At 32.6% G+C, this 16,460-nt stretch overlaps 1 protein-coding gene across 1 annotated transcript; it reads left to right on the top strand.

Moving 5' to 3' along the window:
- The first annotated feature begins 12,185 nt into the window (after positions 1–12,185).
- Positions 12,186–15,655, top strand: LOC103959061. Its single transcript, XM_048582098.1, has 4 exons — positions 12,186–14,266; positions 14,358–14,666; positions 14,755–14,860; positions 14,963–15,655. Exons 1-4 carry the CDS (start codon positions 12,186–12,188, stop codon positions 15,653–15,655), a joined length of 3,189 nt encoding a protein of 1,062 aa, XP_048438055.1.
- The last annotated feature ends 805 nt before the right edge of the window (positions 15,656–16,460 follow it).

The following is a 16,460-nucleotide window of genomic DNA, read 5'->3' as shown; positions in this document are numbered from 1 at the left end:
TCAATGTGGTTCTTCTGTCACAATTATGTTAAAAATTATGTTAAGTGCTGATGTGGCACATAAATGGGCCCTATAAGTCTTTTTTTTTTTTTTTTTTTCCTCACAAATGGTCCTTAAAACTGACATGCGATATCAAAATGGTACCCGAAACTAACCCGCGACATCAAAATGGTCATTGAAATTGAAAATGATCAATGTAGTCTCACAAGTAATTGTCTCAAATCAATGTAGTCATTTCGTCATAATTTTGTCAAAAATTTTGTCATGTGCTGATGTGACATATAAATGGGTCACACAAGTCTAATTAAATTTAAAAAACTACAAATAGGCTTAATAATTTAATAGTTAATAAAAAAGTTGTCAACCCAAAAACCCAGTCCTGCAATCACCTTTGATCCCAGTCCACATTTCTCTACCTCATTCACTCTCTATTCTCTAAAAAAAATCTCAATACACTTATCTTTACACACTTCGACACCCTTCACTGAATTGAACCTAGATCAAGATCACTTTTGGTGACGGCTTTGCCGATTGGCAACGACTTCTAGGACATCACTATTAACATTTAGGCGATCAGCATCATCACAACCTTAATCTTGAAGAGCTTGTTCGGTGCTTCTATGGTGGTCTAGTGATTCAAAAAAACGGCGAGGTCTACCTTGAGATAATGAGGTTATAACCGAGGTGCGTCTTGTTGGTTGAAAACTATTTCCACACCTCATCTTAGGCCTTGGATAAGCCTTGTGCCTTTGAGAGTTTATGGAAAGGATCTTTATTCGGAGTAGGCCGTACTATAAGAAGAAAAAAATTTCCATTGTGCAAAAAGGTATTTAGACAACTTTTTTAATTAATTATTAAACCCACATCAGTACATAAAAACCTGTAAATCTTGTGGGGCCCATTTATGTGCCTCATCAGCACTTAACGGAATTTTTAATAAAATTGTGACGGAATAACCACATTGATTTGCAACATCTATTTTCAAGGACTACATTGGTTGATTTTCAATTTTAAGGATCATTTGTGATAAACCCTAAGGGACACAAAGTGGATGTTTGGTAAGTTTCAGAATATAACTTAGTTGTTGCCTGCACAGACATTGTTGATCGATTGACGAAGTTGGATTTTGATCGATACTAAGGCGGAGGATATTACTGCAGTGCATATAACCTTGGTTCCTTCGGGTCTAGGGCTACACGTTGGGATAAAATTTCTTATATTAACTGATTTTGATCTGAAAATTTCCAACTTTCGCATTCCATGATCAACAACGTATCATCTAACGTTTGTGGAAAAAAAGAGACTAGACTTGGAATGTATCTTAGAATTTCTATGGCCGAAGACATTGAAGTTTTGAGCTAGAACTAACCACTTAACAATAAAATAAATAGGATTAATGATTAGGAAGGCAAAGATAATTGTACGTTAAGGCTAAGATTATATATGTGGGAGCATATGATCTCCCTGAAGGCTACACACTACTACAATATTAGCTTTAGGTGTCGGATGATGATGGCGGTTTAATAAGTCATTATGTCGGATAAAAGATATCCGACACATCATTCAGTTAGTGCCAGATAATAATGAAATCTTGTCGGTTATATCCGACATAAATTCTTGGTGGATATTTAGTGTCGGATGCAACCATCATAAAATTATTATAACCGCCAGTATTTTTGAATTTTTTTTTAAATATTTTTAACATATTCCGGCGGTTTTTAAGTTAATGGTGGCGGTTATAACCGACATAAATTGACTATTTTATTATTTTAGTTTCTGGCGGTTATTATTTTAGTATTCTAGCGGTTATAACTGACAGAAATTGACAATTTTATTATTTTAAAATGTTATATTGATTAAAAATAAATAAATAAACACATGGTTTAAATTTTTTTTTTTTTCACTCATGGCTCTGTCGGATATAACTGAGACGAACAAAGCAAAATTTTGAGCGGCCACCAGAATAATCTCTTAATTTTTTTTTTTTTTTTTTGCGATTTTTTACACGTGCTATCTCAGAATATATACAAACATATTTGACGATTGGATCGTTGAAACTAGTTTCATAGAATGTATATCCTATCAAATTGATAGATTTAACAAACACTTAAAAGTTAATGTTATACTTTCATTAAGTATAAAATAAGACTTATCCACTAGTGTAAATATTTTAAATTGAAAATCGAATTCATTCATTGCATTCTTATAGGGTTGAGGTGTTTAGGAGTGTAGTTGTAAAAAAATCATCAAAATCGGAGCCAAAATAACCGTTAAATTGTGATTTTTCGTTTATAACCATCGAAAACTTTTGTTCCATTACCTAATATTCGAATGTTTGTTTTTTGCGATTTTTTACGTATGCGATCTCGGAGTGTGTACAAACAAGTTTGATGGTTGAATCGTTGAAAAAAGTTTCGTAAAATGCGTATCGCATCAAAACGGTAGATTAAACAAACACTTAGAGTTAATTTTATACTTCCCCATCAAGTATAAAATAAGATTTTGTGGTATCTACTAGTGTAAATATTTTAAATTGAAGATCGAATTCATTCAATGCATTTTTATAGGGTTGAGGAGTGTATCTGTAAAAAATCATCAAAATCGGAACTAAAATAACTGTTAAATTGTGATTTTTCGTTTATAACCATCGAAAACTTTTGTTCTGTTACCTAATCTCTGAATGTTTGTGTTTTTTATGATTTTTTACGTATGCGATTTCGGAATGTGTACAAACAAGTTTGACGGTTAGATCATTGAAAAAAGTTTCGTAGAATGTGTGTCGCGTCAAAACGGTAGATTAAATAAACACTTAAGAGTTAATGTTATACTTCCATTAAGTATAAAATATGATTTTGTGGTATCCACTAATGTAAATATTTTAAATTGAAGATCAAATTTATTCATTACATTGTTATAGGGTCGAAGAGTGTAGCTGTAAAAAATCATTAAAATCGAAGCTAAAGTAACTGTTAAATTGTGATTTTTCGTTTATAACCGTCAAAAACTTTTGTTTCGTTACATAATCTCTGAATGTTTGCTTTTTACGATTTTTTACGTATGCAATCTCGGAGTGTGTACAAATAAGTTTGATGGTTGGATCGTTGAAAAAAGTTTCTTAGAATGCATATCACGTCAAAACGGTAAATTAAACAAACACTTAGAGTTAATATTATACTTCCATTAAGTATAAAATAAGATTTTGTGGTATCCACTAGTGTAAATATTTTGAATTGAAGATCAAAATTGTTCATTGCATTCTTATAGGGTCGATGAGTGTAGCTGTAAAAAAATCATCCAAACTGGAGCTAAAATAACCGTTAAAATGTGATTTTTCATTTATAACCGTCGAAAACTTTTGTTCCGTTAACTAATCTTTGAATGTTTTTTTTTTTTTGGTGATTTTTCATGTATGTGATCTTATAGTATCTATAAACAAGTTTAACGGTTAGATCATGGAAACTAGTTTCGTAGAATGCATATCTCTGTTAAATTTGCCTAAATTATGAAGTGGGAAAAGTAATTTGTGCTAAATTTTTATTTATGTATTTCAAGTATTGATTAGATAATATTTAGTTTGTGTGATAACATTTTCATTGTACAATTATCTTTTTGTTTCTTTACATGGGTTATTATCTATTAAACCAAACAATTATTTATTTAATTTTTAAAAACGTATTCTATTTAAATACATATTATTTATTTATTTATTTATTAAACCAAACAATTATTGTTATTTTTTTTAAAATCGTAAAAAAATTTTTTGGGGTGGGGGGGGGTGGGGGAATTTAAAATTTTGGGAGGGAATTTTGGGGGGATTTTTGCCGTCATTTTTTTTTTTGTCATTTATAACCGACAGTAATGAAATTTTTTTGTCAGTTTTTATTTTTAAAAACTGTTTCTGTCGGTTTTAACCGATAGTGATGAAAATTTTCCAAATAAAACCCCTCCATCTCTTCCTTGCATCGGTGCCTTCTCCCTTACCCCTTTTTTCCTCTCCTCATTTCCTTCTTCTTCTCTTCGCCTCTTCTCCTCTTCTCCTTCTCGCTTCAATCACCATGGATGAACAGTTCGAGAAGCAACATTCCGAAACCAGTACGTTTTAAATTATTTATATTATGTTTAGTTTATGTTTTAAATTCTTGATGAAATTGGCAACTGCTCATCTCTCCAATTGGATGGAACCGTTTCCTAACTATATACAACTTTTTTTTTTTTTGTCATTCCAAACTATTGCTAAGGTTGTTGTTCATCTGGATCACTCTTTTGCATCAACATGGCATCCTGATGGTCACATATTTGCCACTGGAAACCAGGACAATACTTCTCGAGTCTGGGACATAAGAAATCTTTCATTGCCAGTTGCTGTTCTGAAGAATAACTTGGGCTCCTAGGTCAATTCGCTTATCATCAGATGGTCAACTCATGGTGGTCGTGGAACATGCAGATTTTGTGCATATATATAACACAAAGGCAAATTACGAAGTGCACAAGAGATTGATTTCTTTGGGAAGATATCCGATGTATCAATGAGTCCCGATGACGAGTCTCTGTATATAGGAATTTGGGGCCGAACATACGCCAGCTTGCTACAGTATAACAGAAAGCATAGGTACGGATATCTGGATTCCTATTTTTGATCCTTTTGGCAAACGATATGGTGTACCTTAGAGGAACGTTGCACATCTCAAAGTTGGAAAATGCAGTGAATACACGGGAGGCCAACTTGAAGGGGAAAGAAATGATTCAGAAAGTGGTTTATATTTTTTTTATTAATATATTTTCTGTCGGTTTTATCCGACAGAGAATGCTCTTATTTATTCATTATTAATAAATTCTCTGTGGTTATATCTGACACAAGTTCTGTTGGTTTTAGAGTATTTTCTATCGGTTTTATCCGATAGAGAATACTCTTATTTATTCATTATTAATATACTCTCCGTTGATTATATCTGACACAATTTATGTCGGTTTTAGAGTGTTTTCTGTCGAAAAATTCATTTCTTGACGTTGACAATTCTGTTGCTTATTATATCTGCCACTGCATCCATTTTTTGTTGGATTTTGCTTAATATCCAACAATAATATACGTCTCTTGTCGGTTATCATAGTAACATTAATAAAGGGTTTCGTAGTAGTGACAATATAGCATTGCCTGCTCTTTTAAGTATGTGATAGATTCTTATAGGTTTGTAAGATTGATTTTAACCTTTCAAACTTTTTTGAGCATTTGAAACTCCAAATTTTGTTTTGAAGAATTTTGAAATATGTAAGTTCCAAAAAATTTCGAAAAAATCTGAATTTTCAAATCATATGGATCTTGAAGTTATGATTTATTTATTTTTTAAAACAAAATTAGAATGTATATATCATTATAGGAGGCAAATTCTCTGCCCTCCCATTTCCTGTGTCCTCCTGTTTTGTGTGGTCATGGTTAAGCCACGTCAACATTTTATATTACTATTCTTTTTTGTCTTATTATCTTTATAAAAAAAATAATATAAAATGTTAACGTGGTTTAACCGTGACCACACAAAACAGAAAAGCACAGGAGGGCACAGGAAGTGGAAGGGCAGAGAATCTGCCTCCATCATTATATTGTATTGAAATAGAATCCCCTAACTTCGATTTGACTCGTTTGAAAAATCACTCCTATTTCAGGTTATCCAAAAATTTAATCATGAAATGAACTTTTCTGAAGCACACTATTTAGAACACTTCTTTGGCTTAAAAAGAGACAAACAGCAAGCAAAAAACCGTTTCTTTTTCTTGTTTTACCACATAGAAAAGGTTTCTGATGACGGTAATACCATAATACCACTCCCATTTTATCTATTTGCACTCCTTCCTTTTATTTTTATATGCTTTAGTAATGGAGCACTACAACCAAACAATAATTAGTCCTAATTTGGCATTGAGGTGCTTAAAAAAAAAAAAAAAAAAAAAAAAAAAAAAAGGGATGAAAAAAAGTTGGAGTAAAATTTGTGTTTGGTAACCTTGCTTATTTTCAAAGTCACTGTCATTTTAAGATGAAAAATGGCAAAAAGCTGAAGCAGCAAAATGCTACTTCTCAAAACCAGCTTTTTTCTTTTCAAGAGGCGGATGAATAGTAGAATTTAATTAAACTTTCACTATCTCAAAAATACCCTCCTCCGTTTCTCCTTCTTGCTGGGTTTGAAGATCGAATCATCCGGCATACCAGTTCCAAATTCTCAAACTTCAAAAGATAAACAAATTAACCAAAAACATAAAAGCAGCAATTTTTGTTCCCGAAAAACCAAATTAGTAATTGTTACCATCCAAGGAAAAGACTTGAAATCAACCGACTCATGGAGATCAAATTGGGCAAATTGACGAAATCGTCAGCTCCCTCTTTCAACCTGACGCAGTGATCCACGATCGTCGGAGCCGGCGATAGTGACCTAACTTCCAATGGGAGCGGGAAGCTCAGTCTCCTCCTTAGCATGTTCAAGTTCAATGAAGCTCCAATCTTTCTGAGAACAACGCCGTTTCCGCCGATGTAAAGCGGAGTGGAGGACTGGGAGAGCTTCCATGGAAGGAAAGAGAGGAAAAGTGGTCCGTGAAAAGGAACAATCCAATTGGAAAGCGGAGAGAGGAAAGTCCTAGAAATCTAAGACGGCAATCGGACGAGGGGGTGGGAGATAGGGTAGGAGAGAGGAGAGTAGTGAAGAGGCACGAAGTTGGAGGAGGAGGAGGCGCTAGTGGTGAGGAAGATTCATAATAATAATAATATAGTATTATACCTTTTTTGGTCATTTCACACAGTTACAGTTGTTTTACATAAAAGTTTACTAAACACTATCATACTGCCTTTTTTTCCAAAAGCACTTTTACAAAAAAGTTTACCAAACACTCTGATGCTTTATTTCACAGCTGTTTATTCTTACAGAACAACAGAAGCAACTTTTTTTCAAAGCACAACAATACCAAACCAACCCTTAGGCTCTTTTTTTTACCCCTTCTTTTGTGTACTTCTTGGATACATCTTGATAGAGATACAAAATGTTAGATCATGGAAATATAATTTTCGCTCAAAAAATCACATCATATATTAGAATATGATGGAAAAACCACTTAGTTTGTGCATGCATCACCTTGCCTTCATGTGAATGTCATTATCAAAAATGTTCCTATACAGTATATAAAGTGTTCCATATCATTAGATGATTAGTTAAATAATGATTGTCAACAATACAGGTGGTAAGTTTGTCAGGTCATCTCCAACCGAGTCGCCCAAAGGGTTATAGGCCAAAATATAGTCTGTTTTGACACAAAATCCATCTACAATTGAGAGCTAGGCCAAAAAAATTTGGGACCCACCATGCCAAAATATAGCCAAATGGCCAGAGGGCTAGGCAAACATAGCCAGTCAGCTAGACCTGAAAGTTAGGCCTAACTGTGCTAGCTGACATCATGTAGCTTTTTTTTTTATTTTCCTTTTTTTTTTATAAAGAAGAAATTAAAAAAAAATTAAAATTCTAATTTTTTTCCTATAAATACCTAAGCCATTTCTACACTATTTTTCACATTTTTTCACTCTTCCATGCTATTTTACCTCATTTTAATGTCTAAGTTGTTAACATGTAAGTAAAATTAAAATATTTAATAACATAAAACTTAAATAATATGAAACTTAAAACAACATTTAGCGACCAGTGATCCTCAAAATATGTCCGGAAATCTTATTTTAATATGGTAGTTTAATTCAATTAACCGTTAAAATTAAAGAATAAACTTAAAATAATAAATTATTGAAGGGGGCTAAAAATAGCCTCTTCGGTTGGAAATTGTATATAGATATGGTTTGGCACTATTTAATAAAAAAAAATAATTTCTTTCAGAACTATAATCTAAACGGGGGCTAAACATAGCCCCTTCGATTGAGGTGGCCTTAGTGTTTGATTAGCGTTGTTAGGCTCTTTGTTATAAACAAAGTTGTATAATCATCATAATTCAGTTGTTAGGCTCTAATTCATCATTTTTCTCACTATTCATCTTTACTTATTTGTTTTCTCTTTAATTCTCAAATATTTATACACGGTTAATATATAACAGTAATTACATATGTATGCGGCAAACAACAGATGTTATAATGAATATACGAAAATGAATTTCGAAAGATTCATGGTCCAAAGTATAATACTGACATGTGTATGACAATGGATCTAGCTAGTTGATGGATTGGTCATCATTATTTTGGAGAGTGAGAAAAAGATCATATGAAACAAGTCATTGTCGTCGGCAATGACCATTCCTTTATCGCATCGATGCATGTAAAATTCGGCTGCCATGACTCTCTTTCTGTCTCCCTCCACCATTAAGAGAGTAAGAAACTAATGAAACTTACAGATGTAAAACTAGTAAACTATGTGATTCTTTTGTCGATCCTCTAGTGGATTTAATAGTATAATGATACGCATGATTATATTTATCCAATTTCAAACCGATCCAGTATATACAAACCAAAACTATTAGGTCATGAAGAAAATATCGAAAGATATATGGCTTTATTAGACAAGTATTATCTTTGGTCTTATAGAAGTTTGTGTTTATGATTAGAACTATTCATATTATAAAACACTATGTAAAAATTATCTCTGTAAAAAAATCAATTAAAACTAGGGTTATTTATTCACACCCAATAATTTGTTGAAAACACCCCACAATTCCAACTTTATCCTTCCTTTTGTTGAATTCACCCCACCTCCCAAATACAAAAAATCTCACACTGCCACCCACCCACCACCATCCTTCTCCGGTGATTCCATTCAACCTAGCCAAAACACAAAATTGAAATTTCATGCAGTTAGCTGTACACTTTATAAATCTAAACTAGCTTATCAGGGAAAGATAAAAATTTCATCGCAACATCCAAACAGTCTATCATAGAAATGATGGAAAGGGGTTTTTTAACAGTTTTCTAGGCTGCATTTTTCATCCATAATCCCAGTAGCCCAATGCATGTATGATCATTCCCCTCAATCCTATGACAAATGCCAAACAAAAGCATAACTATGAAAGAAAGAAAATTAAGATTGAATGGGGTCATCGGCGAAGTAGTGGTTGTGGTTGTGGCGTGGGTAGCTGTGGGATTTTATTGTTTGTGGGGCGGGGAGGTGGATTCAACAAAATAAAGGGTAAAGTTGGAATTCTAAGTGGAAATTTTGAATGTGGGAGTGTTTTCAATAAATTGTGGGGTTTAAATAAAACAACCCAAAAAGGGTCGTTTAGTTAATTAATGTAGCAACTAGATAGATTCGTAATACTTTTATATTGATTATGACAATATGTTTTTATATAGTCTGATGTAGGGGTCGTTCGGTATGAGATCCCAAACCGAAAACGGAATCTCGAATCACAAACCAAAAATTTTGAGAACGGGAATTTGAAGATCAATCCCAAACCGAAATTTCGGTATTCTCAATTTTAGAGATTCTTGAAATGTTTTCGGTATTTCAAGATGGATCGGGATTGCGTTTTGGGTTTTGGGCATAAATTTGAAATTTTTGGATTGTGGGCTAAAATTTGGGTCTTTGGCTTAAAAGTTTGTTGCCCAATTTCAGATCAATTAAAATTTAATCTTTTTGCATATTACCAATTTGAAATTTCTTACCAATTGAAATTTCAAATCATTCTTACCAAGTCAAATTGATGTTTCAAACTTCCAAATTACTTTATTTCATACTTAAATTCAACATTCAACATGCATGCAACCAAAATAAATATACATATATATTTTCGATTTAGTTCGGGATTCTCAAACCATTGAATATGTAATCGCAATTTCCGTACCGAAAAGTTCAGGATCGGTTCGCACTACTACAAAAGGACCTAATAGTGTCACTTCTTGCGTCGCTTTAATATTATATAGTGGCGAAAAAGAGATTTGCGACACTCAGTGAAGATGACGTCGTATTTAGTGTCGCTTATAAGCGTCATAAAATTTCTATGTCGCTTTTAAACCGACGTAAAAATTTAGTGTCGCTTATAATCGACATATATTTTAATATTTTTAAGCAATGGCGTCGCTTTAAATAAAATAGTGTCGCTTTTAAGCGACATAAACTATTAGTGTCGCTTCTAGGCGACACTAATTCTTGTTTTTAATATTTTAAATCTTGCGTCGGTTTTGAGCGACATATATTTTGAAAACCAGTGTCGGTTGTAAGCGACACATTGTTGCTCTTTATACCCTCTCCCCCGTGTTTTCTTTTTCTTCTCTTGCACTTTTCTTATTCGTTCTTCCAATTTTTACAAAGTCTCCCGTGTTCCTCTTTCAGCTATCTCCTTTGGTTTGCAAACTTCATTTGTTCCTCTGTTCTCTCTTTCAGCTTTCTCCTTTGATTTTCAAAATTCATTTGTTCCTCTTCACAACAGTAAGTTTTTCTTGCTTATAATATTTTTATTTTCACAACAGTAAGTTTTTCTTGTTTAATTTTTAGTTACAATTTATTTTTGTAGGAAAGTTATTGGAGTTGGTTGAGTACATAAAGAATTGTTGACGTCGAAATTCTTCAACAAATCAAGTTTGTATCCCTAACTTCTTTAATTTTTAAATTGTATAATACACAAGTTTATTTATTTAAAAATTATAATTTAAGCACTTAGATAAAATTCTACTATTTTTGTTAAATTAATAAAAATTTACTCGAATTAATTAATTTTGTCACTCTAATTGTTATTTTAATTTGTTGTTATTTTGATAATTTTTTGTTGTTATTTACTAGAATGAATTAGATGAACATAATTTGAATTGTTATGAGAAAATGGAATGAATAATATTTATAAGCATTTATGTTAAATTAACAATATTAAATATAACATAAACTTATAATATTGAGTAATATAAGAATATATTATGTTAATTTTTTTTTTGCACTCTAAGTGTTATTTTAATTTGGTGTTATTTTGATAATATTTTGTTGTTATTTACTAGAATGGATTAGATGAACATAATTTGAATTGTTATGAGAAAATGGAATGAATAATATTTATAAGCATTTATGTTAAATTAACAATATTAAATATAACATAAACTTATAATATTGAGTAATATAAGAATACAATATGTTAATTTTTTTTTTTTTGCACTCTAATTGTTATTTTAATTTGTTGTTATTTTGATAATTTTTTGTTGTTATTTACTAGAATGGATTAGATGAACATAATTTGAATTGGTATGAGAAGATGAAATGAATAATATTTATAAGCATTTATGTTAAATTAACAATATTAAATATAAAATAAACTTATAATATTGAGTAATATAAGAATATATTATGTTAATTTTTTTTTTTGCACTCTAAGTGTTATTTTAATTTGGTGTTATTTTGATAATATTTTGTTGTTATTTACTAGAATGGATTAGATGAACATAATTTGAATTGTTATGAGAAGATGGAATGAATAATATTTATATGCATTTATGTTAAATTAACAATATTAAATATAACATAAACTTATAATATTGAGTAATATTATAATATATTATGTTTTTTTTTTTTTTTTTTTGCACTCTAATAAGAATATAAGCTAAACTTATAATATTTAGGAATATAAAAATATAAGAATATAACCTAAACTTATAATATAAGAATATCCTTTCATATAAGAATATAACCTTTCATATAAGAATATAACCTAAACTTATAATATTTAGGAATATAAGAATATATTAATTAATTTTTTTTGCACTCTAATTGTTATTTGAATTTGTTGTTATTTTGATAAGTTTGATAACTTTTGGTTGTTATTTATTAGAATGGATTAGATGAGCATAATTTTGACAACTTTTTGTTGTTATTTTAATTTGCTTTTACTATAATAGGTGTTGAAAATTAAAAGATTGCAATCGTGATAGAGTTCGAGGGGTGAAAGATAGAAATTGAAAATTTTGATAGTTATGCCTACATGATAGGGATTGAAAGATTGTAGGCATCTTAGTGTCAACATAATATTTTACCTTCGTAAAGTGGTAAAATATGGACAAGAGTTGGTTGACAATACCCCGAAATTTTGAAGCGTATACAACTGGAATTAATTTGTTTTTGGATCAAGCAGTTGCAAATGGTGTTGGTCCTGATAAGTTTAGATGTCCTTGCAAAAGATGTTGTAATCGATATTCTTTTGTTAGGAACACCATTGTTGAACATCTCATATTGTATGATATGGATAAAGATTATAAAAACGCTTGTTGGCGACATCATGGCGAGCAAAACATTGGAGAGCAAAATGTGGGAATTGGAGAAGAAGAAACAGGAGATGAGGTGATTGGCATGCATGATTTTCTTAATGATGTATTTGTCCAACCATTAACAGAAGAAGGTGTTGGGCCATCTACTGAACCCCCTATTGGGGAAGGGCGTCCAGAAGAGGTGCAGACTTTTTTTAAGTTGCTTGAAGAGGCAGATCAAGATTTGTGGCCAGGTTGTAAGGAGTTTAAGAAATTGGAAGCAGTTGTAAGATTGTATCAGATCAAGTGTTTAGCGGGAATGCCTGACGAGATCTTCACCACTTTACTGGAGTTAATTAAAAGAATGTTGCCTGAAGGGGATTGTTTGCCTGAATCCTGTTATAAAGCAAAAAAACTTATAAATGACTTGGGGCTGTCGTATGTGAAAATTGATGCATGTCCCAATGATTGCATGATCTATTGGAAAGATACTTCAGATTTGACCGTGTGCTCAGTTTGTGGTAAATCAAGATATAAAATTACCGATGCAGAGGATAGCTCGAGGAAAAAGGTCGCAGCTAAGGTTATGTGGTATTTTCCTTTAAAACCACGATTGCAACGCTTTTTTATGTCGAAGCATATGGCTGAACATATGAGATGGCATGCAACTGAATGTCCTAAGGATGAGTTTATGAGACATCCTTCAGATTCTCCCGCATGGAAGCATTTGGATAATTTATATCCGGATTTTGCGTCAGAAATTCGAAATGTCCGATTAGGGTTAGCCAGTGATGGATTTAATCCTTTTGGGAAAATGAGGAATGATCATAGCACATGGCCTGTGGTGCTTTCTGTTTATAATTTGCCACCTTGGATGTGCATGAAGCAACCAAATTTGTTATTGTCTTTGTTAATACCAGGACCGCGCAGTCCTGGTAAAGAGATTGATGTATACATGCGTCCATTGATTGACGAGCTGAATGAGTTGTGGGAGGTGGGCATTCCCACTTATGATGCGTTTTCCAACCAAAGTTTTACGATGAAGGCTGCCGTGTTATGGACCATAAGTGATTTTCCGGCTTATGGAATGTTGTCAGGATGGAGTACACATGGTTATAAAGCTTGTCCACATTGCATGCATGATAAAGAATCTACTTACTTGCCAGCGAGTCGCAAGATTTGTTATATGGGGCATCGACGATTTCTTGAAGATAATCATAGGTTTCGAAGGCAAACCATCACTTTTAATGGTCGTCGAGAGCATCGTACTGCACCAAGGCAGTGGACTGGTTTACAATGTCTCGAAGAACTTTCTACATTGAGATTTACTTTTGGAAAACCAAACAAGGATGCTTCAGTTGGGCAACGCAGAAGAAGAGCTTCGAGCAGTACAAGTAGTAACAGTCAGTGGAAGAAGAAATCGATTTTTTATGAACTACCTTATTGGAGGCATCTCTTGATTAGACACAATCTTGATGTTATGCATATCGAGAAGAATATATGTGACAGTGTGGTGGGAACATTGCTAGATATAGAAAAGTCTAAAGATGGATTGGCGGCACGTGCAGATCTTGAATTCTTGAACATAAGACATAGTCAACACCCACGTAGAGAAGGAAATAGAACATTTCGACCTCCAGCATTGTTCACATTGAAAAGAGAAGAAAAAACTGCGTTTTGTAAAGTATTGTCTACTATTCGGGTCCCAGATGGATATTCATCAAATCTGTCACGATGTGTGCACGTGAATGAACGAAAAATACATGGGTTGAAAAGTCATGATTGCCATGTTTTAATGCAGCAGTTACTCCCGCTTGCAATACGCCCGGTTTTGCCTAAAGCTGTTACTATGGTTTTATTAGAGTTGAGTGCAATTTTCAGACAGTTATGTAGTAAGAAGGAGTCTGAGGAAGGATTTAAGCAACTGAATTCAAGAATTGCCTTGACATTATGTCAACTTGAGAAAATATTCCCTCCTGCATTTTTTGATATAATGGTGCACCTCCCAGTTCACTTGGCAGATGAAGCAGCGCTTGCAGGCCCTGTTCAATATAGATGGATGTATCCAATTGAACGGTAATGAATAAATTTTTATAATTTTTTTACAATTGTAGTCATAACTTTAATTAATAATTATAATAATTTGTATTTCGTTTTATAATTGTAGGTATTTGCAAACACTGAAGCGCTATGTTCGTAATAAGGGTCGTCCTGAAGGTTCTATTGCTGAAGCATATTTGGTGGATGAGTGCTTGTCATTTTGTTCCATGTATCTTAGAGACGTTGAGTCTCGTCGTACCCGTAGAGGCCGAAATGAAGATGGGATTGGACGTGGAGTATCTGGTGGGTTATCAATTTTTGACTCGAAAGGATGTTATATGGGTTCAGGAGAAAATGTGGAGCTCAATCTAAATGTTCTTGATCAGTGCCATAGATACATTCTAAATAATTGTGATGAAGTTAGCCCATTTAGAAGGTAAGAATGTTTAATCATACGTCGAAATGTTTTATTGGTTTTCTTAACTTTGAAAAAATAATTATCTAAATTGGACATAATTGTGTAGGCAACATGAAGAATTCTTGAAAACTAAATATCGTCGAGAAAGGTTAACTATGCGACAAATTAAAGAGCTAAGCAAGAAAGAATTTCCAGAATGGTTCAAGCAACATGTGAGTTGATATAATAATCATATTATTTATTTATTGTTTTGCATTTTAATTATAACATGTTTATAGTTATTTTGTCAATATTTATCTTCATACTTATTACAGATGAATTCAAGATATGATGCTAATGACACATTGATATCTCAAGACTTGCATTGGCTAGCTAATTATCCTAGTAGGGTTGTGAGCAGATACAAAAGTCACATTGTTCATGGATTTAGATTTCGTATAAAATCTGTGGATGATAAGCATAAGAATCAAAACTGTGGTGTCTTTGTACCTGCAAATGTTCCTGGAGCAATTGGGCAAGTAAATTGTTATGGCAGAGTTGTAGATATGTTTGAGGTCAAATATTGTGGTCCTACTGAAGCAGGAGATAGGGGTCGAGCTGTGATGTTATTTAAGTGCGAATGGGTTAATAGTGAAAGTCCACGAGGAATGAAGACTGATCAATATGGATTTACTATGGTGAATTTCAATCAATTGGGATTTAAAGAGGATCCTTTCATACTAGCATCACAAGCATTACAGGCATTTTACGTGGAGGACACGATTGAAAAAGATTGGCACGTAGTTGTTCGAACTCAGCCAAGAGATTTATTTGACGTATTAGAGGATAGTGATGCTATTGATGATTATGACACGCCGAACTTGGATGATCGAATTCTTGATAATGAAAATTTTCATACAAGGGTTGGCGTGGAAGAGACTCCCTTTCTTGAATCATTAGCGTTGCCTACCGGGTTCGTTAATCATGCCAATACCGACGAAGAGCTAACAGATGATGACAGGGAATAAATATATTAATTATTTTTTGTTAATTATTTTTTGTATTAATTAGACTTTGTTTTATTTTGTATGCTATGATATCGTATTATAAAATTATATTTCTTTTTTTTTTTTTTTTTCCTTGACATTCTGTCGCTTTTAACCGACGGCATTTTTCAGGTATTTCAGAATTGCGTCGGTTTTAACCGACGCAACCCCAGCCTATTTCGACGCAATGTTAAGCTTAGGACATGTGTGTCAGACTTGGCGTCGGTTTTAACCGACGCAACCCTAGCCTATTTCGACGCAATGTTAAGCTTAGGACATGTGTGTCAGACTTGGCGTCGGTTTTAACCGACGCAACCCTAGCCTATTTCGACGCAATATGAGACTATTTCGACGCAAGATACTTGTTGTCAATCATATGCATTACCCCTAATAATAATAATTATATATAATTATTTTTTATTATTTGCAGTTTTATAGCCTAAATATTAATAATTATATATTAATTTAATTGTTTTACACCCCTAAAAACAATAATAATTATATATTAATTTAACTGTTTTACACCCCTATACGAATGCAATGAATGTTTTACACCCTAATAATAATAATTATATATAATTATTTTTTATTATTTGTAGTTTTATACTAATTATAATAATTATAAACTCTAAGTGTTAGCCAATCTATCGTTTTACGAATTCTCCAAAACTAATTTCAACGATCCAAACCGTCAAAATTGTTTGTATATGCTTGGAGATCACATCAGCAAAAAATCACAAAAAAAAAACATTCAGAGATCAAGTAACGGGACAAAGCTTTTCGACGG

Source organism: the organism of the source record quoted next, unplaced genomic scaffold (assembly GCF_019419815.1).
Source record: "Pyrus x bretschneideri cultivar Hongxiangsu unplaced genomic scaffold, Pyrus_bretschneideri_v1 Contig18, whole genome shotgun sequence".
Classification (NCBI taxonomy): domain Eukaryota; kingdom Viridiplantae; phylum Streptophyta; class Magnoliopsida; order Rosales; family Rosaceae; genus Pyrus; species Pyrus x bretschneideri.
The sequence above is the reverse complement of the archived record's forward strand: the minus strand, read 5'-3'. Positions and strand labels throughout refer to the sequence as shown.